Genomic DNA, 26,920 nt, shown 5'->3' on the forward strand with positions numbered 1-26,920 from the left:
CTCCCTAACAGCATTTTTGTTTAGTCAGGGTCCAGGTACCATTGCCCTATATCCCTTGGCCAAGGAATGCTCCAGAATTCAGCATTGTCCTCTACCTCAAAAGGTGCAGTCATCTGACAAGTTTGATTATTGAGTGGGGTGGTCCACGTACAGGCCCCCCTCCAGCTTATGGGTCACTGGGATACTTCAACATGAAACGTTCTGAGGCTCCTCGTGACTGGAGCCAGGACCTACAAGCAGACCTCAAACCCTGTTTCCAGCCCTTTCTACCTGAGTGATCAGGGTTGCTGTCTGGGGAGCCGAGGGCCCTCAGTTCTTTCCGTTGCAAAACACGGATAACGAAAGAAGCTACCTATTAAGATGATGAGTATTAAAGAAGATCATATATTTAAGGTGATGCCTTATGTGTCTGGCACATAATAAGCAGTCCCTGCTAACAGTTACACTTTTTATTATTTTCCACCGGGACTGGTTTTCCACAATGCGATGATTCTGAGAATCGCTCTGGTCTTGGATGGTGGAAGGGAGTCGCTAGATGGCCTGAACCATAATTTCCTCGCGAGGGGCTCCTGAGGGAGAGCCAGGCACCTTGAGCCAAATCAAGCCCCATCTTTTTCGGTCGTCAGCCCCTTCTCCCAGAGCTCTGGGTACTGCCCTTCCACTTTGGGGCTCTTCCGTCGCCCAGAGATCCGCGCCGAGGCACAGGTCTCCCCCCGCTCAGCAGAGACCACACTAGCATAGTCCGTAGGAGCCCCCCAAGACAGCCTGGAAGGGCACCTCCAGGAGGCAGCCCTTACCCGCTCCCAGAGTCCCAACACCCTGCTGCCCAGCCGCCTTTTCGTAATGGAGCGTCCGCCGAGTCCCTGAGACCGACTAGGCTGCCGTTTCCTGGAACCGTCGGGAGTCAGAGGCAGCTGGCGGGGATCGAGGATCCGGGATCCGGGATCCGGGATCTGGCTCAAGGGTTGCCCAGCCCGACCGCGAAGGCACCTCCTGCAGGAACCTCAGGGGAGTCGGGGGATCTGAGCGGGTGGGGTAGGGGCGGGCGGGGCCTCCGCGGCGGCGGGCGGGGCGTGGGTGGGTCTTCGGTCTCCGAGCCGACCCCTCCCCCGGCTGGTCTGCAGCCCCGCCCCGGCCCCTCCCTCCGGCCTGTGCGGCGGGTCCGGCGGCGGCGCCGGCGCGGGGACAGGCGGAGGCGCGGGACGTGGGGCGGCGCCGCGGGCACGGCCGGGCGGACGGGCGCTGGCAGCAGGGGCAGCGCCGCGGGCTCCTCGGAGTGGCCGCAGTCCGGGTCTTGGCCCTCCCATCCTGCCTGGCCGCGGTGAGTGCGACGGGCGGCCCCCAGGGGTGCGTTTGTGTTCCTGTCTGCCCGGGTCCCGGTCTGGATCGGAGCGGTGATGTGTCTGTCCGAGTGGCTGTGGGTGGGGGCATAGATGCTTTTCAAAAGCTGTGCCTGTCTCTGTCCACGTGAGGCGTGTCCCTGTCCGTGAGAGCCGTGGGGGGATTCTTCGGGCTGTGGCTGCTCACGTGAGGTCCATGTTTGAGGGGGGAGGCGCGGGTGGATGGGTGATGGTTCCTTGGAAGAGCGCAGGGTTTGGGAGCTTGTGTATGTTGGCGGAGGGTGTCGAACCGTGCGGCCGAGGATGATGGGGGGTGGGGGCGCGGGTGGGGTTGCTGAGTGGGACTCTGGAATCTAGTGGCCCAGCTTGTCTGAGGGTTCCTTTCTCCCTGGTGCAGACACTTCCACCCCTTGCTACCCCCTCCGTCCTCAGGCACCTAGAGGCCCATCGGCGGGTATAGAGGACACCCTTTCCTCCTCTAGCCCTGGCCTCAGGACGGGCAGCCTCATCCGGAGGTTGTTTCTTGTAGGAAAGGACCCTTCTGTTTCCCATGCAGCCAGGGCCCCGCCTGGAGGACCCCAGGCTCCTCCCTGGTTCTGGCCTCCTCCCTTCTGGACTTGGCTTCAGATCATGGGCTGCAATCCTGCAGGGACAGATGGTTGCAGGTTGGAGGGGCAGGCTGCACCCCAGGGAGGTCAGTCCGCTAAAGGCCGGTCCTGAGCTTGTTCTTGTGCAAGGGTCTGTGATGTGGAAAGCATAAACCAGGACTGGCCCCTGAAAGAAGACGAGATCTGGGAGGCTGGAGCAGGTGCAGAGGTCTTTTTCACAAGTCTCTCCCTGCCTGTCTGTCCAGCTCATCAGTGCCCATTCATCCCTAAGCAGGGCTGTGATTTGCTGCAGAATTGGAATCAGCTGCAGGCCTGACAGGTGCCCTGCCTCCCTTGGCTTGCATGCCTCCAGTGACAGAGCACTTACTACCTTCTGCTATGGGGAAGCTTCTTTATGTTGAGTGGAGGTCTTTTTCCTTGGAACTTTGTTCCCTTGTCTTGTTATTGCCTTTGATTTTGCCTCTCTGTCTGGTGAGAGGGAACTGCAGTGATTTAAACATGGCTCTCTCGTCACCAACATATACTGAGCACCTCTGCCTGCCAGGTGCTGCCTCAGCCACTCAGGGGACAATGGCATCCTTGCTGAGAGAAAAGCCTGAGCGAAGGCCCATAGTTTGTTTAGTACTTGTGTTCAGAAAAATAGAGCAAAATCATTTTGCTAGGCTAGGGTAGAGGGTGTTCAGAAGGAGTGTCATTGGTGACCTCAACTCAGCAAGAGAGGTAGACAACTACAACCACTGTCTAACACACCAAGCCTTGCTGTGAAAACCAGAAATCAAATACTCAAGGTTGTACAAGGTTGGATTTGATCATGGACACATATTACAATCTGTAGAGATCTTTGGCTGGACAGAGAACCTTGGGAATCTCAGATCTGGGGAAGAAAAAGATATGCCCCCGCTCCCACACAGAATTTGCAAGTAAGGGGATGGAGTAGGAACTTGTCCAGACTCTTACCTTGCATTAGTGAGGTTAGTGAGAGTCAGGACTAGCCCTTGAATCTCCTGACTTTTAACCAAGACACATTTTAGGAACAGAAGCAAGGATATAGTCATAGCATATATCTGAAAATTGAAGGATGAGAAGGAATTGAGATGACTCCCAGGATTCTGGCTGATGGAGCTAGATGGATGGTGGTGGCTTTTATTGAGATGAGAGATGCAGCAAGATGAATAGGTTAGGGGAAAGTGAAGTCAGTTTTAGACTAGTCTCTAGCATCATCCCTGTACAGATGTCCTAGGTACAGCTAGATATACAGGTCTGGGTTCAAAAAAGTTTTCTGCATAGGAGATAAGACTTTGGGAGTTGTTGGCAAGTGGATGGTAACTGAAACCATAGGAGATGGTGAGATCTCCCAGAGTATGAAAGTGAGGGGAGAAAAGGCCCTAGAACAAAGCCCTGAGGAACGAGACAGATAAGGAATGGACAGTGAAGGAGCAGCCAGAGAGGCAAGTAGAGAACTCACATCAAGTGGGTCGTGATAACATCAAGTACAGCCACTGCCTTTTTGAGTCTTGCTCCCTTGCCCAACTGGTCCATGCTTCTTAATTTTTCATGCTTCTGTTCCTTGACTCACTGTTTTCCCAATGTATTTATCTTGTTTGTCCCCTAAGATCCAGTTCATATATCCCTTCTTCTGCAAGTTTTCTTTATTCTCCTCCCCTACCTTCAGAGTTAGATACTTCCTCCTCTTTACTGCCACTGTAGTTTGAATATGTTAATATCATGACACTTATCACATTGTAGGTTATATATTTACAAGTCTGATTCCCACCCTAGTCTGAGAACTTGTAAAGGACAGGGAGTGTGTCTGTTTCAGCATTGTGTCTCCAGTAACTGTTTTAAGGACCTTGTCCAGAGTGCCCAGGAAATTTGATTGCTTGATAGGTTGATCAGCTGATTGAATGGTTCATTCACCGCTCAGTCTGGCATTAGGGGGCGAGGAGAGTGGTACTGCAGATTTCATCACTTTCCTTCCTTGCCAATCTTTCTACAAGGGTTCCTTGGCTTTGAGGACTTTACCTCCTCCAAGGTTTCAACTGTTCCAGAGAAACCCCAGAGACAGTAACCTGCAGCATTTGTCATTTTGCTGAGGCTTCAAATGATCAAGTACACTTGGAGGCTAGTGAACAGGAGAAAGTCATTTTCAGAAGTGAGTGAATGTAACTGGCCTCTTGCAGCGACTGTTTAACAAAGCCTTGGTCACCCACCTTTACTCACAGCTGTGTAAGTAATGTATACTGGGACTCCCGTGAGGTTGTAGGGGGAAGTCCTAGAGGAAATTAGATGCTGCTTGAGAATTTGGAGAAACTGAAAAGCCTTGAAACACATCCTTTGCAGATGTCAGAGATCTAGTGGAATCAGCACTGGCTGCCCTCATTTGCTCACAATTGACTTCCTCTTCAGTCCCCTGGATCTGGCTTCCTTTCCTCCAGTCCTTAGAAACCACACTCCCTGGGGTTAATACCAGCTTCTTTAGGGCTTTAGATCATGGGAACTCTTTGCAGCATTTCACAGTGAAGACTATTCTCTTATCCATGAAGCTCTCTTTTCCCTTTGCTTTCAGGATATCTTTCCTGATTCTCCTGCTTCTTTGGCCACATCTTTTCAGCTTGTTTGCAGGCTCTGCTTCCTTAAATGTTGAAGTTCCTTGGGGCACAGTCACAGGCTCTCCTTTCTCATCTTATACCCTCTCTGGATGATGTCATCCACTTCCATGGCTTCAGGCACCATGTCTACACCAAGGACTCCAAATTCATTATCTCCAGTCGAGACCTCTTTCCTAGGCTCCAGCTTATCTTTCCAATTGCCAGCTGGATCTCCACTCGAAAGTCCCGAAGGCACCTCAGATTCCTTTTGCTAAACACTGAGCCTATCACCCTCCCATTCAAACTGCTTGTCTTTCAGAGTTTTCAAGCTAGAAAACTATGAATCATCTCTAATTCTTTCTTCTCCCTCTATTCTTCATATCTAATAACTGGTCACCAAGTTCTGTGATCTCTTGCTATGAAATCCACTTCTGTCACCTCCCCTTTGCTACTCCACTAATCAAGGTCACTCTCATCTCTCCTCTAGAATATCATGGCAGTGTCTTAACTTTCAACTTGTAACACCCTTCATCTTTTTTCCACACTGCAGTCAAAAATTTACTCTCCTCTCTCCCTCACCCTGTACTTAAACCCTCTCCACCTCCCCACTCTGCCTCTAAAAGGTTTCCTTTGCTCTTTGGATAAAGGCTTAACCCCCTACCAGTGTAGGGTAAAGTCTAAATTCCTTAATAAGACCAACAAAACATGTGATCTAACTGCTGCTTACCACTCCATCTTATTTCTTAGCCCTCCCCGTCACAGTGCTTGATTCAGTCTCCTGTTGCAAAAGACATGCTCTCTCTAAGTCTTACCCATCCTGGAGCTCTTGAATGGCCTTTTCTTCTGGAGAATTCCCTTGACCTCCAACCTTTAGTACCCTCTTCCCCTGCCCAGGATTTAGGTTAGGTGACTCTTGGCAATCTGCCCTTCCCCATCATAGCCCTCACCGTATTGCACTGTAGTAATCTATTTATTGGGCTTCCCTGGAGGTTCAGACAGTAAAGAATCCACCTACAATGCTGGAGACCTGGGTTCGATCCCTGGGTTGGGAAGATCCGCTGGAGAAGGGAATGGCTACCTACTCTTACTTATTAGATTGTGAAATCCATGAAGGCTAAGCTGTGGCTATTTATCTTTGTATCCCCAGACCTGGCAGAGGTGCTGAATAAATGCTGAAAGAGGAAATCTCAATTAAAAGATGGGAAGGATAAGGGATGCAGGGATGGCAGTAGGCAGCCTGAGGAAGCAGGGTGAAATCTCAGCTCTGAGTTCAAGGTCTTCCGAGTGTCTGCTGTGATAAACAGTTCATTTAAACCATGGCCTATAGGACCTTGGGGGCAGTGAGGTGGGAGTGGTGGAGTAGAAGCCTAGGAGAGGAAGGGAGCCTAGTGATTTAGGGCAGGGCGGGGGCTGGGGGTGCTGGGGAGTGGGTATGACCTAAGCAGCTACGTGCCCAGCATGTCTGGGTGGGGAACTGAAGCAGGAAGGGGAAGGGAGGGAGGAGCTGTCAGTGCCTGGATGGAGCCCAATCCCCGCCCCTGTGTGACAGGCTGGGAGAGCCCCTTGGGCTTGGAGAGAGGCGGAGCCTGACTTCCAGCTGCCCGAGAAAGGCCTGGTGGACCACTCCTACTCTTCCTCCCAGCCCTCCCCTTTGCCAAACAGAAGCATCAGCTTGGCCCTGGCCCTGTCCCTTCCGCCAACCCTCAATCTGTCCTCTTCCTGCTGGGTTGTTGTCTTTGTATTAAGTCTCCAGATTCAGAGCCCATCGTATCTGGAGAAGGAACCTCAGAATCCCAGTGCCCATATCAGGGGAGGATGCTCACAGGGATGCCTTCCACCCTACCCATGCCCACCCTCACATAAACATGAGACACATGCAGCCAAGCCTCTCTCCTGCCTCTCCACAAACCTGGAGAGGGCTCTGGACTGGCCCCATTGCATTCACTCATTCTTCATTCACTGATTGTCTTTAGAGAGGCCCATGCTACATTGAGCTGGGCACAGAAAGGGATGGCCTGCTCCTCGTCACTGTCTGTTTTGAAGTAGTCTGATTATCTTTCTGCCTCCTTTCATGGCCATGTTTCTCTCTTAAATGGTTTACATCCACTGTGTTAATTTCTTCATCTCCAGTCATCCTTCCATCACTCTGACTTGGCTTCTGCCCGTTCCTTTCCACCACATCCAAATCTGTTGGATACTCTCGGTCTTTATTTTCTTTCACTGCTTCTTCTTTCTTGAGTCACCCTCTTTCCTGGATTTCCTTGATCCCATACACTCTTGCAACCCACTCCAGTACTCCTGCCTGGAAAAACCCATGGACAGAGGAGCCTGGTGGGCTGCTGTCTATGGGGTCGAACAGAATCGGACACGACTGAAGTGACTTAGTGGCAGCAGCAGCAGCATACACTCTTGATCTTCCTCCCATCCCTCTGGGTTCTCCTTCACTCTTCACTCTCTGTCTCTAGATGGTCCCGTCCATTATCATTGCCGTGCGTGCAGACTGTCACTTCAGTTGTGTCTCTTTGCGACCCTATGGACTGTAGCCCACCAGGCTCCTCTGTCCATGGGATTCTCCAGGAAAGAATACTGGAGCAGGTTGCCATGCCCTTCTTCAGGGGATCTTCCCAACCCAGGGATCGAACCCGAGTCTCTGGCATCTCCTGCATTGCAGGCGGATTCTATACCCACTGAGCCACCTGGGAAGCCCCAACATTGCCTTAAGTATCATTAATATGCCAGTGCTTCCAAGTCCAAAACCAGTCCAGATGTCTCCCTTGAGCTCCTTTATTCTATTCCTTTCTTGACAACTCTACCTGGGTTATCACATCTCAAAATAGCGTGGCTAAAACAGAATGGCCCAAAACAGTTCCTCAGCTTCAGTGTCTCTGGGCACAGTCCATCATCTGCTCAGGGGAGAAATCTGTGAGTCCTTATTGCCTTATTCCTTTCCCCTCCACATCTGGTCAATTGTGATATCCTTTTGACTCAACCTTATGGTTACTTCTCAGCTCAGTATACCATTTTGCTTATAGGCTGGTGGCTCAGATGGTAAAAAGTCTGCCTGCAAACTGGGAGAACTGGGTTTGATCCCTGGGTCAGGAAGATCCCCTGGAGAAGGAAGTGGCAACCCACTCCAGTATTCTTGCCTGGAAAATCCCATGGATGGAGGAGCCCGGAGAGCTACAGTTCACGGGATCACAAAGAGTCAGACACAATTGAGCAACTAACACACTGCTAATACCCAGCATCAGCCTACGTAAAGAACTGGGGTAGCCTCCCAAGGGGTTTTCCTGCTTCCACCTGGCTCTTCTTCAATCCTTGTAGCCACCAGAATAGCTTTTTAATTTATTTTTATTTTTTTGTAAATTGCATCATTTCCCTCCCAATTTGGGATAAAACCCAGATTCTTAACATCAAGGTCCTTTGTCATCTCATTCCCAGAGTTATCTCCAGTCTTTTATTCCTTTGTTCTAACCATGTGGTCCTTTTGGGTTCTCAATGACCTTTTTGCCTAAGAACTTTCCTTCATGCTGTTCCTTCAGCCTGGAATAAATTCCCTCCCTCACTCACTAATGCCTCTACCCTCATCCCTGCCATTTACCTTCTAGCCCTCAATCCTCTGCTTAAAAGTCACCTGCTTGGAAAGGCTTTCTTCAATCACCCAACTGAAACCTTATAACTTTCTCATAGCATCCTTTTCTTCTGTATAGCACTCCCCTCCCCCAGTTAGTAGTTATGTGTGTGTGTGTGTGTGTGTGTGTGTGTGTATATATATATATATATATATATATATATATATATATTCATTTATTTACTTTTTAAATATCTGTCACGACCTCCCCACCACAAGGACAGTGACCACATCTGTTCTGTTTATCACTCTATCCCCAGTGCTGGTACAAAGTAGGCACTTGGTAAATAGTTATTGAATTACTGAATTTCTTCAATAAATACAAACCAATCCTGATATCAGACTCTGTGCTAAGTGCTAGGATTAAAAATGAATAAAATATAATACCTCTCTTCAAGAACTCTGCATACAGTGGAGGAAACCAAGAAACAACAAGAAAATTACAGTGTAGTGTATAAGAGCCAAGAAGGAGGAAATAACAGGGTGCAGAATGGAGCAAAGGTGGAGCACCTCATCCAGACCTCAGGAAATCAGGGAAGGCCTTCTGGAGGAAGTGACATTTACACACAGACCTGAAAGATAAGCGAGAAATTAGTCAGACAAAGTAGGGGTTAGAAGAGGATCGCAGGCAGAGGGAACAGAATGTGTGACTGCCCAGAAGCAAAAGAGAATGAGTTTTCCAGGAACTGGAAAGAAACCAGTGTGACTGCTCACAGAATCATGAGATGTGAGGTTGTAGAGGGAGGTATGGGCCAGACAAAGCTAAGCCTTGTTGGCCATCTTAAGGAGTTTGGACTTTGTCCTCTGGACAATGGAGAACCATTGAAAGAATTTAAACAGGGAGTTAGTGACAAGATGGAATCTGTGTTTAGAAGCTTCATTCTGGCTGCAAGGGGGATTGATGAGAAACGGGCGAGGAGACCAGGACACCAGTTAGGTTGTTGCTGTATCGTTGGAGAGAATGGGTGGCAGCGTGAATTGAGGGTGGTATCTGTGCATTTGGAGTAAAGGGGATACGTTACTTGGGAGGCAGAATCCATGAGACCTGGATACTGATTGGATGTGGAGAAGAATGCGACCCTGGGCATTTGTGCTGGGAGGTGGGTCAGAGAACAGCTGGAAGGGCTGTGGGTGGCCAGAGGAGAGACACTATCAGAGAAGCCTCCTGGGGTAGGGTTTAGGGAACGCAAAGGAGATAAAGGTGGGTGTGTCAGTGAAAATGGACATCCCTGTATGCGCACTTGACGGACACAAGTGTGAATCCTCAAAACAACCATTTGAAGTAGGGATTAGTATTCCCATAACTGTAAGTTATGGAAACTGAAGCTCAAAGAGGATATATGAATTGTCCAAAGTCACATAGCTGGGAAGAGGCTGAGCTGGGTTTGAAGTCCCGTCATATCTGATGCCTGTGCTTTTGACCAGAGCATCAGGCTCGGAGGGCCCCCAGTCCACCTACTTCACCTTGCTCCATTCCTGGCAGGGAAGAGACGGGGCTAGTGCTTTTTAGGCACTGTGGGTGGTGGCGATCAGGGGGAGGAAGGGAGTGCTGGCTTCCCTGGTGCTGACCATCTCTCTGGGTACAGGCTGGTGTGAGTGGCAGGAGCCACCCGTGGGCACCATGGCGAAGAGGGAGGACAGCCCTGGCCCGGAGGTCCAGCCGATGGACAAGCAGTTCCTGGTGTGCAGCATCTGCCTGGATCGGTACCGGTGCCCCAAGGTGCTGCCCTGTCTGCACACCTTCTGTGAAAGGTGAGGGGGTGTGTACCGGGGAGGGATGAGGACCTTGCACGCCCTATGGAGAAGGGAGTGGCGTGTGTAAACCTGTAAGAGGTGAGGGAGATGTGTGCACACGTGGAGGGGAGTAGATGAACCCCGACCTACAGGAGATGAAGGTTTGGGCCTGTGAGAGGACCAGTGGTTTCCTAACACTGGGCCGCGCCTCCTGCCTAGAACGGGACCTTCTGTGCCTCTGCCCAAACCCTGAGGCAGCCTTCAACATCACCAGAGAAATCAAACAGAGCTGAGGCTCTCAACCAGCTCTGGCACTAGAAATTTCTGACCAGTGGGAGGATGTGCAAAGCTAGGTTTATCCTCCCTGCCCATCCTCATTGTCATCCTGAGGAACTGAGTGAAAGGCAGCCCCTCCCAGCCTCTGGGCTTCTGTCTATTATTCATTCACTCAACAAATATTTATTTATCGAGCAACTACTACAACCAGACCTGTCCCGGGTGCTGGGAAAGCAGCGATAAGCAAAAACAGATATGATCCTTGCTCTTAAAGGGCTGACAGAATAGTGAAGGAGGAAGATAGTCATCAAATCATCATACAGCCGGACTACAGATAAATGTAATATTGCAGATAAATGTAATATTGATACAGATAAATGTAATATTGCACCCTGAATGAGTGCTGCAAATAAAGTGCTCAGATGGGATCTGTTAGAATTTAGAGAATCGAGAAGGCTTCCCTGAGGTCTGATCCAGAGGCTGGATGGGAGCTAACTGAGTGAAGGGAGTGGTCAGAGCCTTCCAGGCAGAAGGCAGAACACGGGGAGGCCACGTGGCATGAGGAACTGCATCAGATGAGAGGCTCTAGAGGAAGCCCGGTGAGACTGGAGCATAGCGAGTGCAGTTGAGAGTGGCCTGGGACAGAGTTGGAGCTCAGACCGAGAGGGGCTTTGCGGACCTCTTGGGGAATTTTGTTCTTACCCTGAGAGCCCCGTGAAGCCTTTGAAGGGTTTCATGCATGATCACATCTGTATTTTGACAGTATTCTTTCTCCAGCAGCATCCCTTTTTGCTCTGCGGTCAGTTACCAGATCCCTGGGTCTTGTCTCCCCCCAACCCCGCCCCCCCAACCCCTTCACTGAACCTGGCTCTGCCCAGGGATGCTCTTCCCTTTCAGTCCTGCTCTTTCAGGTTCCAGCTCTACTGCTCTGTCTCCTCTTCATCAGCTGGAAACAGTCTCAGCCTTCCTGTCTGTTCCTAGATCAGCCTGGCTGACTTCACTACCTACCTATGCCCCTTAGTTCTTGACTGTTTCTCCAGGGATGCCCTCCATACCACTTCAGTCAGACACCCTCCCAAACACACCCTGGATCTTGCCATCACCCCAAATAATGCCACTTCTTCTGTGGCCACAAGCTCCAGCATCCCACTCTTGGCTCCCATCACTCCACTTTCAGTACACCAGCTTTGACTGGATGTAGCTGTCTAATGCCTTTGACAGCTCCCTCTTCTCCCAATCACCCACTGCTTCCTGGACTCCCTGTCTTTTCTACCCATTCTGAATCCTATGCAGACCATACACCTTTGTCCTCTTCCAAACCCATGTGGCAGAAGCCTAATCCTGGATCTGAGCTGTAATTAGATGTCTCCACACCTTCTCCTACACCCAGATCACTGAGCACTCCTGGAAGAAGATCAGTGCCTAAGAATTTATAACAATAGCTACCATGTATTGATTGCTCACTATTTGCCAGGGACTGGCTAAGTGATTTACATGTATTGATTTACTTAATCCTTTCAACAGATACTTTATTATCCCCATTTTTAGAGAAGAGGAAACTAGGGTTCAGAGTCCATAAGTAATTAAGAAATATTTCCAAGGCTCTGCAGCAAGTTAAATAGTCAAGGTCTGAATCCAGGTTTGACTGCAGAGCCTTCTCTCCCAACTACCACTCATTCACTTATCCCTTGGTCCCTGCTCTCAAAGACTTATGCTCTAGTGAGAAGTGATGGACAGTAGGCAAGCAAATAATCAAACAGGAGAGTCACAGTTTGGACTGTTTTCCAGGAAATAAATAGGGAGCAGGTCAAGGTGGTTGGGCCAGGGGCTAGTCTATGTAGAGTCATCAGGGAAGGCTTCCCCAAGGAAGTGACGTTTGATCTGAGACCTGAGGATGAGCAGGAAACAGGCATATGCAGGTTGTTCCAGGCATGGGGGCCATCTTTGCACTGTTTCATCCAAAAGCCTTAAGGAAGGAGTAATTGGGGCATGTTCAGAGACCGGAGGAGAATGCATGAGTAAGGAGGAAAGTGGGGTGAAGTGAGGTAGGGAAGAGTCAGAACAGTTCATGGGGGAGCTTGGCAGTTTTAGGAAAGTGTTTGAAGTTTGTTCTAAAGGCAGTGGGAAACCCTGGAGGATTTTTTTTTAGCAGGGAAATAATGTGACATAAATTGGGTTTTTCAAAGCTCATTCTGGCTGCTGTGGAAGAGTGGGTTCTACAGAAGCAAGAATGGAAATAGGAATCCAGTTAGGAAGCCATCGTAAGCCAAGCATGAGCAACACATAGGATGGGGTTCTTGATGAGTTCAAAGGTATTCTGCAGGGTAAACCCCAGATTCAGCTCTTGGAAGAGAGCTACAGGGGAAACTAAACGGAATGGTTGAAATGCAGACTTCAGAGTTGATGAGACATAGCTGGTACTGGGAACATGGGAGTAGATAGCTGAAGTTAAGTAGAGGAAAAAATCCTGGGGGTAAGGGGGTAAAGAGGCTTAGGAACTAAGAAATCTTTTTTTTGTTTGTTTGTTTCTCACATCATGCATAATTATGTCATCTTAGTTCTCTGACCAGGGATTGAACTCATGCTCCCTACATTGGGAATGCAAAGTCATAACTGCTGGACCACCAGGGAAGTCCCTGGAACTAAGAAATCTTGATGGTGGGTGAGTTACTCTGTGGATGTCAGAGTCATTGAGAATAAGGGCAGGAGTGTGTGTTGGGGTGGGAGGGGAGTAATAGAAGAAGAGAGTGAGCCAGGAGAAAGACTTCAGCCAATGGGGAAGCAACCATTAAGTCAGCAGAGACAACAGCAAGGTGGGGTGTTGTAGACAGAAGGCCTGAGCTTCCAAGGAGCTGAAGAAGGAGAATTTAGAAATGTTCCCGTTGGGGGTGGGAAGGACTCAACCCCACCTTCTGGCCCCGAGGAATGTGGAGTATGAGACCAAAACCACCCTCAACTTGAGAAGACTGGAGGGGAAACTAGGTCACAAATAAGTTAATATTTGTGAAGCACTTAGAACTGTGCCTGGCACATAGTGTTTGTTAAATAAATAAGATGATTAATTCAGATCAAGAGGTGTAGAAAACATTAAGAGCGGAGATTGAGGATATGGGAAACTTTGCACCAGTCAGATCTTCCCTCCACAAATTGGTGGTCTCCAAACACGGTGGCTTTAGTGGTAAAGAGACTGCCTGCCAATGTAGGAGACTTAAAAGACACAGGTTCAATCCCTGGGTCAGGAAGATGCCCTGGAGGAGGATACTGCACCTCACTCCAGCATTCTTGCCTGGAGAATTCTATGGACAGAGGAGCCCGGCAGGCTATGGTCCACAGAGTCTCAAACAGTTGGACACGACTAAAGTGACTTAGCACACAAAAAAGCACAGCTGCTATAAGCCTGTTTCTAGTAAGACCCCTCCCCTCCTCCCTTCAGTGCTGAATCCTAGCCTCCTTGTCCTCCTGGACCCGCCTTCGCCCACTCATTTGTTTTCAGCCGTTAACCATACCTGAGGCAAGTTAGGCATCCTAATTTTGGCCCCTGGTGCTCAAGTACAGCCAGCTCCATTTCCCTCTCCTCCATCCACCCACTCCTCCTCTTCAAGCCAACCTGAGCCACTCTCCCATCCCCAGACCTTGTCCCATGTCTTCTAGTCTCTTCCCTCCCTCCTCTGCTGGCTCGTCAATTTATAAACATGCTCAAGCCCCCCATTACAGATAAGAACTCCCCTTTGTCCCTCTGTCCTTCCCAGGTGCCATCCAACTCCTTTTTACTCAAACTTCCAACCTCCCATTCACTCTTCAGTTGGCAACATTTTCCCATCCTTGCCTTCCCTGACTCAGCTGCTTTTGACACTGGTGGCTATTCATTCCCTGCTTCTGGAATTGCTCCTCTCACTTGGCTGCCGTGACACCATCTCTCCTTCTATTTCTCTGCCCGTTCCTCTTTGCTCTCCTCATTCAGTATTTGCTGGGTCCTGCTCTTGGCACAGTAATCCCCTTCTTGGTGATCACATCCTCTGCCATGGCTACAGAAGCTATCTGAAGGTGGGTGGCCTCTCTCTCTAACCTGTCTTCTCCCCAGCTGTCTACGGATCCCCTCTGCCTGCATGTCCCAGTGTTACAGTAAACTCAATCAGGCCAAGGCTGAACCTTCCTGTAAACTAGGCCTCTTTCTGTGTTTCTCATCGTGGTGAATGGCACCACCATCCACTTAGTCATCTAAGCTAGGATCCTGGGAGTCAACCCAGGCTCATCTTTCACTCCCCATATCTAATCAGACAACACCTCCCACTGGCTGCACTTCTTAAACACTTCTTAAATTTGTTCCGTTTTGGTCTACATTGTTACTGTTCTGTTGCTCAGTCATGTCCGACTCTCTGCGACCCTGTGGACTGCAGCATACCAGGCTTTCTGTCCTTCACCATCTCCCGGAGCTTGCTCAAACTCACGTCCATTGAGTTGGTGATGTCATCCAACCATTTCATCCTCTGTTGTCCTTTGGTCTACGTTGCTCGTGCCTAAATCCAGGTCTTCCTCACCTCTTGCCTAGACTATTACAAGAGTATCTTGCATAAGCACATGCATTACCTTGGATCTGCCTCTCCTGTTCACTTGCTTTGTTATCTTGGAGCACTTAACCTTTCTGAGTCTGTTAACAAGCATCAGGTGTACCGTACGTGGCACATTGCACCTAATAAATGGTAACTGGGTGCTAAAGGGGAAGATGCTACCACCCCTTATCTGCTGTCTCATCATATTCACAGTCACCTTCCACACAGAGAGAGTGAAGAGGAGCTTGATAAAGTGTAAACCTGGCTTTGTCATGCTCTTGCAACTCCCTCCTGCTGTTGGGATACCTTCTAAGTTCCTTGGTGTAGCCCAGGAGCCCTCCATGAGCTGGCCCCTGCCTCTCTCTCCAGACTTCCCTTACCATTCCTTGCCTTGGAGTCCTCTCCAGCCACCTCGAACTGCTTATAATGTCCTAGTCATACTATGCTGTTTCTGGTCACCTTCTGTATCTGGACCCCCCTTCCTCCTCTCCCTGCTTCCTCTGGTCAATGAACAATTATTTGTCCCTGAAGATTTTGCGTATGTCACCTCCTCTTCTGCCCTTCCTGGCTACCCGCTCTACCCACCCTTGGCCAGATGCCCCTTCTGTGAATTTCTTTATTACTACATGTTCTGTGTTCCTTATGTTTATTTATTTGTTTTGACTTTGCTGGGTCTTTGGCACACCGGCTTCTCCAGTTGTGGCGTGTAGGCTTTAGACCATGCAGGTTCAGTAGCTGTAGCGCCCCTGTTTAGCTGCAGTATATGGGGTCTTAGTTCCCTTACTAGGGATTGAACCCTGACTCCCTACAGTGAGGGGGATTAACCACTGGACCACCAGGGAAGTCCCTGTGTTCCTTATATTAACGATCAGTAATACTAATACCCATACATGAATATGAGCAAACTCTGGGAGATAATGGAGGACAGAGAAGCTTGGTGTGATACAGTCAATGGGGACACAAAGAGTCGGGAACGACTTAGTGACTGAACAACAACAAATACTATTAGTCTACAATATGTAGCACTTTCTGTGAGTCAGGCGTTGCCAGCACTTTACATTTAATCCTCCGTACTTTGTGAAGCCTGTCCAATCTCCATCTTACAAAGGAGGGGTCCTTAGTACATAAAAAGTTAAGTAACTTGTCAGGGGTCACATAGCATAATAGGTGATGGACCTGGGAATTGAACCCAGGCAGCCTAACTTCAGGACCCATGCTTTTAATCATCACACTGTTTAGTTCTACAAACTCTTAATTTTGTTACTTTTTTTCCTCTATAAACTGGAAATGTTTTAGAGGTAGGCACTGTGCTTTATCTTTGTATTCCCAGAGCTTGGCACAGATTTGACAAGAGTAGGCAGTCAATAAATGTTTAATGAATTAATGGCAGGGGGTGGGGACAGGCAGTTGCACATTTTCTGTGAGAAGGGTTTGTAAACACCTGTGAAAGGTGAGCCTGTGTTTGTGCACTCTGTGAGGAATGCGGATACGTCTGCCCTCCTGAGAGACGTCAGGGGTGTGTTTCCACTCAGGTGTGAGAGAGGAGGCCTCTTACCCCTGCTGGCAGGACAGGATGCGTGTGCCAACCAGAGCGGTTTCCAAATGAATGTAAAGCACACCTGTGAGGAGAGGGACTGGCACCCCTAGCAGGTGAGAGGAGGGGTGTGCTGACACCACCTCACCCCTGCATTCCTCTGACGCCCCCTCCTCCCTGGCCAGATGCCTCCAGAACTACATCCCTGCCCAGAGCCTGACACTGTCCTGTCCCGTGTGCCGGCAGACGTCCATCCTCCCCGAGCAGGGCGTCTCCGCGTTGCAGAACAACTTCTTCATCAGCAGCCTCATGGAGGCCATGCAGCAGGCACCTGATGGGGCCCACGACCCCGAGGACCCCCACCCCCTCAGCGCAGTGGCTGGCCGCCCCCTCTCCTGCCCCAACCATGAAGGCAAGGTGGGCCCAAGCAGGCCCAGTGAGGCCAGGACTTGGGGTGGAGGGGCAGGAGAGGTCGGGGGAGGGGGCTGAGAGGCTGTGGGTGAGAGGGTATTTCTCTGGGTAAAGTGGTCCAGGTAAGGGGACGCACCTGGAAGGTGAGAGGCAAGGAGGGCAGGTGGGGGAGGGGAGGGGACAAAGAAGTCTGGTGTCTAGCGGATGCCTGACTGGAGCCCTTATGCCGCCAGACGATGGAGTTTTACTGTGAGGCCTGTGAGACGGCCATGTGCGGGGAGTGCCGCGCCGGCGAGCACCGGGAGCATGGCACGGTGCTGCTGCGCGACGTGGTGGAGCAGCACAAGGCGGCCCTGCAGCGCCAGCTCGAGGCGGTGCGCGGCCGGTAGGCGCCTGGCGGGAAGCGGGCTGGCGGAGCCATCGGGGGTGGTGCTTTCACAGGGGCAGGGAGAGACCCTGGGGAGGGTGGAGATACAGGGAGGTGGCAGGGAGGGGAATTCGCCCAGGGCAGCGGTAGGGTCCCCAGGGAGAAGGAATGGGTTGGCGCGGGCACCCTCTAGCAGCCCCAGTATGAGATGCTCCCCCTCCCCAGACTGCCACAGCTGTCCGCAGCTATCGCCTTAGTCGGGGGCATCAGCCAGCAGCTGCAGGAGCGCAAGGCAGAGGCCCTGGCCCAGATCAGCTCAGCCTTCGAGGACCTGGAGCAAGCGTTGCAGCAGCGCAAGCAGGCTCTGGTCAGCGACCTGGAGGCCATCTGTGGCGCCAAGCAGAAGGTGCGTCTGCTCACCGTTTCCCACCTCCGTCCATCCTGAGACGGCCTGCTGCCTTTCCACACCTGTGCACACCTTCCCCTGGCCTCTGCTTGCCACCTCCTCACGTGGTCAGTAGGTGCTGCGGGCATCTGTCCTTTGTCCATACTCACCCTCTGGTATTTCTTTCATGCCATAGTACAAGTTCATCAGGAATCACAAGAAACACCCCCTCCCTAGCCGTCCCCCCACCATACCAGTCTGCTCACCCAAACCTCCCGGAACCCCTCCTCAGGTGTTGCAGACCCAGCTAGACACACTGCGTCAGGGTCAGGAACACATCGGCAGCAGCTGCAGCTTCGCCGAGCAGGCACTGCGCCTGGGCTCGGCCCCGGAGGTGCTGCTGGTGCGCAAGCACATGCGAGAGCGGCTGGCGGCTTTGGCGGCGCAGGCCTTCCCGGAGCGGCCCCACGAGAACGCGCAGCTGGAACTAGTCCTCGAGGTCGACGGGCTGCGGAGATCGGTGCTCAATCTGGGCGCACTGCTCACTACCAGTGCCACTGCCCACGAGACGGTGGCCACGGGCGAGGGCTTGCGCCAGGCGCTGGTGGGCCAGCCCGCCTCGCTCACCGTCACTACCAAAGACAAGGATGGGCGGCTGGTGCGCACAGGCAGCGCCGAGCTGCGTGCGGAGATCACGGGCCCGGATGGCACGCGCCTGCCGGTGCCCGTGGTGGACCACAAGAATGGCACGTACGAGCTGGTGTACACGGCGCGTACGGAAGGCGAGCTGCTCCTCTCGGTGCTGCTCTACGGACAGCCGGTGCGCGGTAGCCCCTTCCGCGTGCGTGCCCTGCGCCCTGGGGACCTGCCACCTTCCCCGGACGACGTCAAGCGCCGCGTCAAGTCTCCTGGCGGCCCGGGCAGTCACGTGCGCCAGAAGGCTGTGCGAAGGCCCAGCTCCATGTACAGCACGGGAGGCAAACGGAAGGACAACCCCATCGAGGATGAGCTAGTCTTCCGAGTCGGTACAGCGGGGCCGAGGGCTGAGCCAGAAGGGGCGGGGCGGGGCGGACGGGGGCGGGATGGGTGGGGTCACAGGCTCAAAATGACCTCAGTGAGAATTTTTGTCTGTTTGTTTCCATTTCATCTGTTCCCCACAGGGAGTCGTGGAAGGGAGAAGGGTGAATTCACCAATTTACAGGGTGTATCCGCAGCCAGCAGCGGCCGCATAGTGGTAGCAGACAGCAACAACCAATGTATCCAGGTAAGCTCTTCCCTAACCCCAAAATAGAGGTTCTCAGGCTATGGCCTACTCAAAAAAGAAACAGTATCTCCGGAAGGAAAGGTGAAACCCTGCAGATAGTACCCTTCCTTAAAGAACAGTGAATCATAGCACCACCCCTCACCCAGCCACTTGCCACTCCAACCTCACTGGCCACAGCAGTAACCAGCAACTTTACAGTTAGACACCAGGGTTTACCGAGCTGGCAGCCTCTACCTGCCAGGCTGTGGTCAGGCCAGACCGGCTCCTGGACCCCAAAGATCTGGCTCATTCTTCCTTCGCCTCTGCCTCCCCTTAAGTCTCTACTTGGCTGGCTTACATCCTGCCCTTTCCACCACCGTGTGGTCAGGATGCAGGCTCCGCACCTCCCCTACTATCTCAACGTGCCTGTGTGTCATCTATGCTAGTCTCTGCAAATGTCCAGTTGACTAGACGGTCAAACAAGGGTAACTTGTGAAAGCGGTGCCTTCCAGTGTCTAGAACGTAATGCATTTCATAGGTGGTCCTGCCCCTGGCCCTCCTAGTGCCTCACGCACCTGAGTGGACCATCCACCACTCAAGGGGACATGGTCTCTGCTGCACTCTGGTCTCCAGAAAGCTAGAAAATGTGGTTTTCTCTCTCTATTCCTTGTAGTGAGCCTAGGAGCGGGCAGAGCCTAGTGGCAATCACCAGCGTGCTAGACGCAGCAGCTCAGTTCAAAGCTCAAGGTCTGAAACCAGACACCTGGGCTTGAATCCTAGTTCTGCCACTTACTGACAAGTCATGTGACCCCTCTGAGCTTTGGTTAACTCATGTGTAAAATTAGGAAAAGAATACCTCAGAGGGCTGCCTGACATAATGTACTGTGCTTGACACTGAGTGAACCTTCTAACGTTAGCTGCTGTTAACAGTATCATTGTCCAGGTGGGGGCTGTAAACAAAAGCCAGGAGGTGGGAAGGTGCTGGAGGAGGCTGTTCAGGGAGCTGGAGGGAGGGGCTGGAGGGAGACTATATTAGGAGTGAAGTATCTGAGGTCGCGCTGTAAGTGGTTTGGGAGCAGAAGCTATGGGATTTTGATTTTGATACTGCAAAGGATTGCTTCTAACTACTATAAACTTTCAGTTCTTGGAAACATTTTGTCAGACAGCAAAACTTGTCCTTGAGCCTTACTTCACACCTGTGCATTTAAACTTCTTCCTGACCCTCTGCCTGAGTACCCCGTCACAGATACGGCTCTCCCAAAGGTCTGTCACCTGAGGCTCAGCTCCACCTGGCCCTTGCTTTCCTCCTAGCAGACTGAAGGAGCCAGGGACTCTTGCATGAGTGTATTCCTCAGCCTGTCTAGCCTGCCTTTATTCCCACCCTGTTGCCAAGCGCAGAGGAAAGGAGAGGCTCAGGTCAGCACAGGGAAGCATTTGGGTCCATCCTGCATAGCGTGGAGTAGAACAGGTGGATGAGGCCTGCTGTCATACCCTCCATCCTCCCACTCGGTTCCTCCTCCGTATGCCAAGGGTGCTTTTTGGCCCAAAAGTTGAGCTTGGGGAAACTTCTCCTGGGGTGGACACACATGTCACTTTGTCTCCCCAACAAGGGACTGTGCTTGTCCGTTGTTTCCAGGTGGGAACTTAAGAGGGAGGGCCTAGTGCAGCCCCCTCCTTGCTCCAAATACTTCCCCTGCAGCAATCCTCCTGGCCCCTGCCCCCAACCCCCCCCCCCCCCCCCCCCGGCCCCAGCCACCTCATAGCTGCTAGGAGCCTGGCTTTCAGTTCTAAAGCTGGGTTTCTGCTGCTTTCACTCTGGGGTCCTCAGGTCTGATATGGGCCAGGCTTCCAGATGGACTGTGACTCCCCCCTTGGTTCATGAGGATTGGAGTCCTTGTGAACTTTTCCTCCTTTGGAGCTGGCTATGGTGGCAGCCAAGACAAATCTCCTGTGTTGAATCTGCATCAGCTGACAGAAGAGAAAAAACATTTTGTGATTTTTGAATGAAGGATTTGATTTGGCTGTATTACCTCCTTGTGTAATTAATTGTCTAAGTCCAGAAATTTTATCAGCTCTTTTGTGAAAGCACCCTCATTTCTTTCAGGCAGAATGTTAATCACATTGTCCTCTGAGCTTCCTCAGCCTTTTGCCATGGCCCTTTTCACTCTTTACTAGAATCACTTGCTTGTTTTATTTTTAGTCTCTCACCCAAGTAGACTCAGGTCCTGAAGTTGCTTACTGCTACTGTGGCATAAGAGAGAGATGTTAAGGGTCAAATTAGGGCACTGGTAGATTCTAGAGATAAGGAAGCAAATATGGCAGGTTTTGATGAGCCATCAGATATCAAAGGAGAAGGAGGGATCAAGAATTGCGGCGCTTGGTGCCCTGGGTAGGTGGTGTTGCTGTTCGGGAGCGGGCCTGGGAATAAGTTGATGAATTCACACTTTCATGTGTGGTGAGTTTGAGACAACTGCAGTACCCGAGGAGAGGTGTCCAGTTCTGGTCTGGGAGTGAGCTGATGGATTCATTCATTTGTTGAATGTCTGCTGTGCGCCAGTTGCTATATCAGTGCTGCAATGCAGCAGCGAACAAAACAGACACGGTCCATGCCCCACCTAGGGCTTACATCCCTAGACGGGAACAAGGCTACTTAGCAGTTATTTAGTTACAGAAGTGACAGTTGTTATGAAAAGAGATAAAAAGTGTGCATCATGGAGACCTAACTTTTTATGTATGTATTGATTCAGGTAGTAGAATTGATCATTAAAAGCTTCTCTGAAGAAGTGACCTGGGAATTCTGAGAACTGGAAGATGAATTGGAGTTGGCCAGTTGTAAGGGGTAGGATAGGACAGGACAAGAAGAGTAAGACCCCCGTAAAGCCTCAGTGTTGAGATAGAAGCGAAGCTGCTCGGAGGGAAGGACGCAGATGTGTTGCCTCACTGCTGATCTGGCCTGTACCTTCTGCCTCTCTCGCAGCAGCTTTTCAGCCCGTAGTGCCTGTCTTCTTGTGCTGCAAGTGCTATCCAAGCACAGGACCAGGGCAGAACCCAGCGGCTGTTCTGATCAGACAGGGAGGGCATGATGGAAGGTCCATCTCAGGAAGAAGTGATGTCCATAGGTGGGGCCAATTCCAACATCCCAGCAGGCCTGAAAAATGGCGATGACACAGGCTTGGGGACCTCGGTCCACTAAAGAGGGAAGAAGTCTGGATCAAGAGCAAGGCCAAGGCCTATAACTTGAGTTCTGCAAGGCTGCTCTTGGCTCTGATTTACCTTGTGTCCCTAGAGTTATAACAGAGACTTAGGCAGAGAGAGATGTTTTGGCTGTGAGGAATAAGCAAGAGGCTTAGCTATAGAGAAGAGGAGCATTAAAGTAGTGTTTTAAGGATGGGGACACCTGACCATGTTGCTAAGGTGGGGGAAGTAGAAGCAGGGGTGAGAGGTTGAAAGGTTTATTCTGTCCAGATTACTTTATCAGCCGCATAACCTGGAGGGGCTAATCCTTGTCCCTTCCCCCAACCCTCACCTAACCCTTTCTTGTCTGCTACCAAGTCCTGTTGAGTCTTCCTCTGTATGTTTCTTGAGTCCATCTACTTCCCTCCAGCAAGTGCCCTGGCCCAAGCCAGCGTTAGTTCTCCCCTGGATCACTGCAGCACCTCTGTCTAGGCAGCAGTTTCCAGTCTCGACTTCTCCCTGCAGCCAGAGTGCTCTTTTTTTTTTTTTTTTTTTGAGTCCTTTTAAAATAAATTTTTGGCCATACCATGTGGTGTATGAGATCTTAGTTCTCCAGTCGGGGATCAGACTCTCACCCCCTGCAGTGGAATGAATGCAGCATCTTAACCACTGGACTGTCAGGGAAATCACTCGTGTGCTCCTTCTTAAAAAGCTCCCATGGGCTTTTTCCAGCACTACTAGGCAATTCTCCAATTCTCAATGGACACTGACCAGCGATCCTATGAATGTAACTCAATTCGGATACTACCTGAAGGTGGCATCACGCCCCACAGGTTAAAGGCTCAGCCCCAAGAGATGGCCCTCTTCGGAGGCTAATCGACAGTTCAGGTTGTCACCTATACTTTGACCCACCAGCTGTAAATTGGAAGTTCCTACATCCCACTCCTTGGGTTCAAATAATTAGATACAGCAGCTCACAGAATTTAGAGAAACATGAATTATGTTTATCAGATCCTTTATTGGTATAAAGGGTATTGTAAAAGATATAGGTTAACAGACAGAGAAGAGGTACATAGGGTGAGGTCTCCTAGTGTAGGAGCTTTGGTCCCTGTGGAGCTGGGGAACACACCTTCCTGGCACCAACCCAGAAGCTCATCGAATCTTGTTGTTCAAGAGGATTTATAGAGCTTACTGTGTGCTCCCCACCCCTTCTCCTTCCCAGAGGTTGGTGGGCAGAGCTGAAAGTTCTGACCCTTTAATCAGATGGTCTTTCTGGTGACCAGTCTCATCCCCAAGCTATCTAGGGGTCCCACTCTAAGTCCCTCGTTAGCATAAACTCACAAGGGGCTCCTTGTGAATGACAAAAGACACTGCTACTGATCAGGAAATTCTTTCAGGGTTTGAAGACCTCTGTGCCAGGCACTGGGGACAAAGACCCCCAAAAAAAAAAAAACACCCAAATATATTTCATATTATAGCACAGAGTCAGATCTTGTCATTCTCCTGCCCACAACTTTTCAGTGACTTCTCATCATATCCAGAATAAAGCCTTCTTCTGTTCTTTACAGAAATGCCCATTGCAGTCCAGCCACACTGGACAAGTAATGCCCAGGCTGGACTCAAGTACTGCACATATTGCACTCTGCCTTTTACCTACTGTTGACTCAGCTTAAACACCTTTCTTCCTCCTCCTTTACTCACCAACTCTGGCTCATCTCTTGGCATCCTTATGAGGCTGTTAACACAGATTGCCCCTGCTCTTGGAGCCTTTCCTAATCACCTGTCACCCCGTTCACATCCTCACAATCCCAGTCACACCTCTGCTGCATGTCCCCTAAGGTCTGCCCTGTCTGATTCTGCCCCGTACCCCCAGCAGGGTGTCAGGAAGTGCTGGTTGAGTGATGAATGAATGGGGGGGGGGTCTCCTCCCTCAGGATCCTGCTCCCTTCCCTCTGTGCCCACAGTCTCTCCCCTCCTGCCCTCTCCCTCCCTCGCTCCTCTGCTCCAGGTTTTCTCCAATGAAGGCCAGTTCAAGTTCCGCTTCGGGGTCCGAGGGCGCTCGCCCGGGCAGCTGCAGCGCCCCACGGGTGTGGCCGTGGACACCAATGGAGACATTATCGTGGCAGACTATGACAACCGTTGGGTCAGCATCTTCTCCCCTGAGGGCAAGTTCAAGGTGAGAGGCCCTACAGTCACTCTACTCTGCAGCCTTGGTGGCCAGCCGCTCTGACCTTTCTAGTGCCTCCTGGTGGTCAGGGCCTGGACTGGCCGATCCATCCTCAGCCTCAGATTCTGTTTTGGCACCAGGCCAGGACTGCTCTCTCCACCAGGCAGCCCCTAACGGGTAACCCCTTCCTCCAGACCAAGATAGGAGCTGGCCGCCTCATGGGCCCCAAGGGAGTGGCTGTTGACCGGAACGGACATATCATTGTGGTCGACAACAAGTCCTGCTGCGTCTTCACCTTCCAGCCCAATGGCAAGCTGGTGGGCCGTTTTGGGGGCCGCGGGGCCACTGACCGCCATTTTGCAGGTATTAGAGGAGGATTTAGAGACCTAGTTCCCGAAACTCCAGCCCCAGAGAACTCCCCTATATACCCCAGTTCTAAAGACCCCTTCTATATTTTAGCCCTAGGGGACCCTGTCCCTGCACTGTACCCTAACACCATCACCCCAGAGACCCCACCATCTCCTCACAGCCCAGCTTTGTCATCACAGATGTTCTTCCCCACTCCGCTCAGTCTCCCGGCTTACTGCCAGAGAGCCCACTTTGTATTTTCAGGGCCCCATTTTGTGGCTGTGAACAACAAGAATGAGATTGTAGTGACGGATTTCCATAACCATTCAGTGAAGGTCAGTGTCCTCCCTCCCTCCATGACCACTGTCCCAGCATCCTTTCCTCCTCTGCAAGACCCCTTTCTCCCTCACCTCCCTGCTTTCTCCCCTGAGATCATTCCTTTGCTCAATAAACATTTGTGACGCAGCTGCATTGTCCCAGGACCTGTGCTCGAAGCTGGGAATAATCACTATGTTAAAACAAATATGGTCCCTATCTTCTTGATTTTGGTCTAGTGGGGTTGAGAAAAAGGTGCCAGGATATTGTAATGTGATGTGACAGATGCTGCGCTACAGGAGTGCAGGGAGACTAGGTGAGGGCATCGCAGGAGCACGTGACTTAGTGAGACTGAAAATGACCTAAAGCACAAGTGGGAATTAACCAGAAGACGGGGACAGGAGAAGCCGAGGAGGTGGAAACTCTTACCAGGTAGTTCAGGTAGTTCAGGTGAGGTTTGAAGCGGGGGGAGTGGTGCCAGGTGAGAAACGAGGCTTGCTCACTTCCTGCAGGGGCTTGCTCTCTTCCTGAGAGTTATGGGGAGTCACTGAAGGATTGCAGGCAGGAACGTGATGCAATCTTGTGTGTCTTAGGAAGAGCGCTCTGGCTGGGGAGAGACTGGAGGCAGAAAGATCAGTCTTTTGCAGTAATCCAGCTGAGCACCATTGCAGTGGCAGTGTATGCATTGGGTACAGATTTGACACAGACTCAGCGGCTTATGGTAATTCACTGGAGGTCAGGCCCAGGAGAAGGAGGAGTTGAGAGTGACTTGTGGCCACCAGCGTGTTGCCAGTCACTGGGAAGGAGAATGAACTGCCTTCCCGGGGAAGATGAGCTGCCCAAGGGACGTCAGCGGGGGTGTCCAGTAGGCAGTGGGATGCGTGGATGTGAAGCCTAGGGAGAGGAAACTGGTTTCCAGCTGCAGATCCGGGGTCCTCAGCCCTGGGCTTTCACCCTGTCCCCCTCCGAGGCCCTGCCTCCTGCCTGAGGCGGGGTCCCCAGCCCCCAGGCCTTTCCTCTGCCAGGTTTACAGTGCCGATGGGGAGTTCCTCTTCAAGTTCGGCTCCCACGGCGAGGGCAACGGGCAGTTTAATGCTCCCACGGGGGTAGCTGTGGACTCCAATGGGAACATCATCGTGGCCGACTGGGGCAACAGCCGCATCCAGGTGAGGAAGGCCCAGGGGTGGCATGAGGCGGAGGTTTCCCCCTGGGCCCCGCGCAACCCCCTCCCCAAATGCCACTCATCTGCCTGATCTCACCTCTCCCTCTGATCTCCACTCCCTCCCCAGGTATTCGACAGCTCTGGCTCCTTCCTGTCCTATATCAACACATCTGCCGAGCCACTGTATGGCCCCCAGGGCCTGGCACTGACCTCGGATGGCCATGTGGTGGTGGCCGACGCTGGCAACCACTGCTTTAAGGCCTATCGCTACCTCCAGTAGCTGCACAGGGGCCCTGCCTGGCTCATGGAGGGACGGACATAGGGGTGATTGGACAAGATGGTCTGGCCGGGAGGTGGGCCAGACCTGGCAGCACTGAATGTGGGCTGCGGGCGTGGGTGTGCCCGGTGCCCTCCCTCTCCCCCCTCCCAGCCCCCCACGGTTGCACTTTATTTATTCGGTTCTTGCTTTGGTGACTGGGTGGGCCTGGACCGTGGTCCCAAGGATGTGTGCAGAGCTTCACCCTCCCCGCCCCACCTTACACACCTCCCCGTCTCCTCAGTCTGCTCCCCACCCCCCAGCCTGGGGCCACAACAGCCTCTTACTCCAGGGCGAAAGTCCCTCTGGTTGTCTCCCTACCACCCTATACACACTGACAGAGGCAGCAATACCCCACCCCCCATATTAAATAAATGTGTTCACCACGATGGTTTTGTTGCTTTCATGTGAGATGGGGCTTGGAAGAGGAGATGAGGGTACAACCAGCTCTTGATGAAAAGAGGGGCAAGCAGCTGGCTTAGGGGACCCAGATTCCAAATGAACCCTGATGTTTTGAAGCTTCAGGGGAAGAGAAGAGACAGGCAGAGCCCCTGGAACTCAGCCACCTCTAAATGCCTGTCCCCAGGCCCACATCTCCTGCAGAAGTAGGAAGGTCTTTGGTTCTCTGCTCTAGGGCTGAGAAAGGACCCTTACCCAAACACAACCAGCAGCTGTGGGGAGAACAGTTGTAAGGATGACAGCAATCCTTGAGGCGCAGGCCTGGGTTAGGGACCTGGGGCAAGCCGAGGCTATGGGAAACTCTGGGCATTG

General features: G+C 51.6%; 1 protein-coding gene across 1 annotated transcript; it reads left to right on the forward strand.

Annotated features, from left to right (window-relative positions):
- Nucleotides 1-1,216: 1,216 nt before the first annotated feature.
- TRIM3 (tripartite motif containing 3) lies at nt 1,217-26,538 on the forward strand. The gene is made up of 12 exons (XM_061148443.1): nt 1,217-1,321; nt 9,754-9,919; nt 16,447-16,678; nt 16,906-17,057; nt 17,265-17,445; nt 17,717-18,449; nt 18,585-18,688; nt 23,850-24,017; nt 24,203-24,371; nt 24,621-24,691; nt 25,697-25,837; nt 25,961-26,538. Exons 2-12 carry the CDS (start codon nt 9,789-9,791, stop codon nt 26,111-26,113), a joined length of 2,235 nt encoding a protein of 744 aa, XP_061004426.1. The 5' UTR covers nt 1,217-1,321; nt 9,754-9,788; the 3' UTR covers nt 26,114-26,538.
- The last annotated feature ends 382 nt before the right edge of the window (nt 26,539-26,920 follow it).

Source organism: Dama dama, chromosome 1, assembly GCF_033118175.1.
Source record: "Dama dama isolate Ldn47 chromosome 1, ASM3311817v1, whole genome shotgun sequence".
Classification (NCBI taxonomy): domain Eukaryota; kingdom Metazoa; phylum Chordata; class Mammalia; order Artiodactyla; family Cervidae; genus Dama; species Dama dama.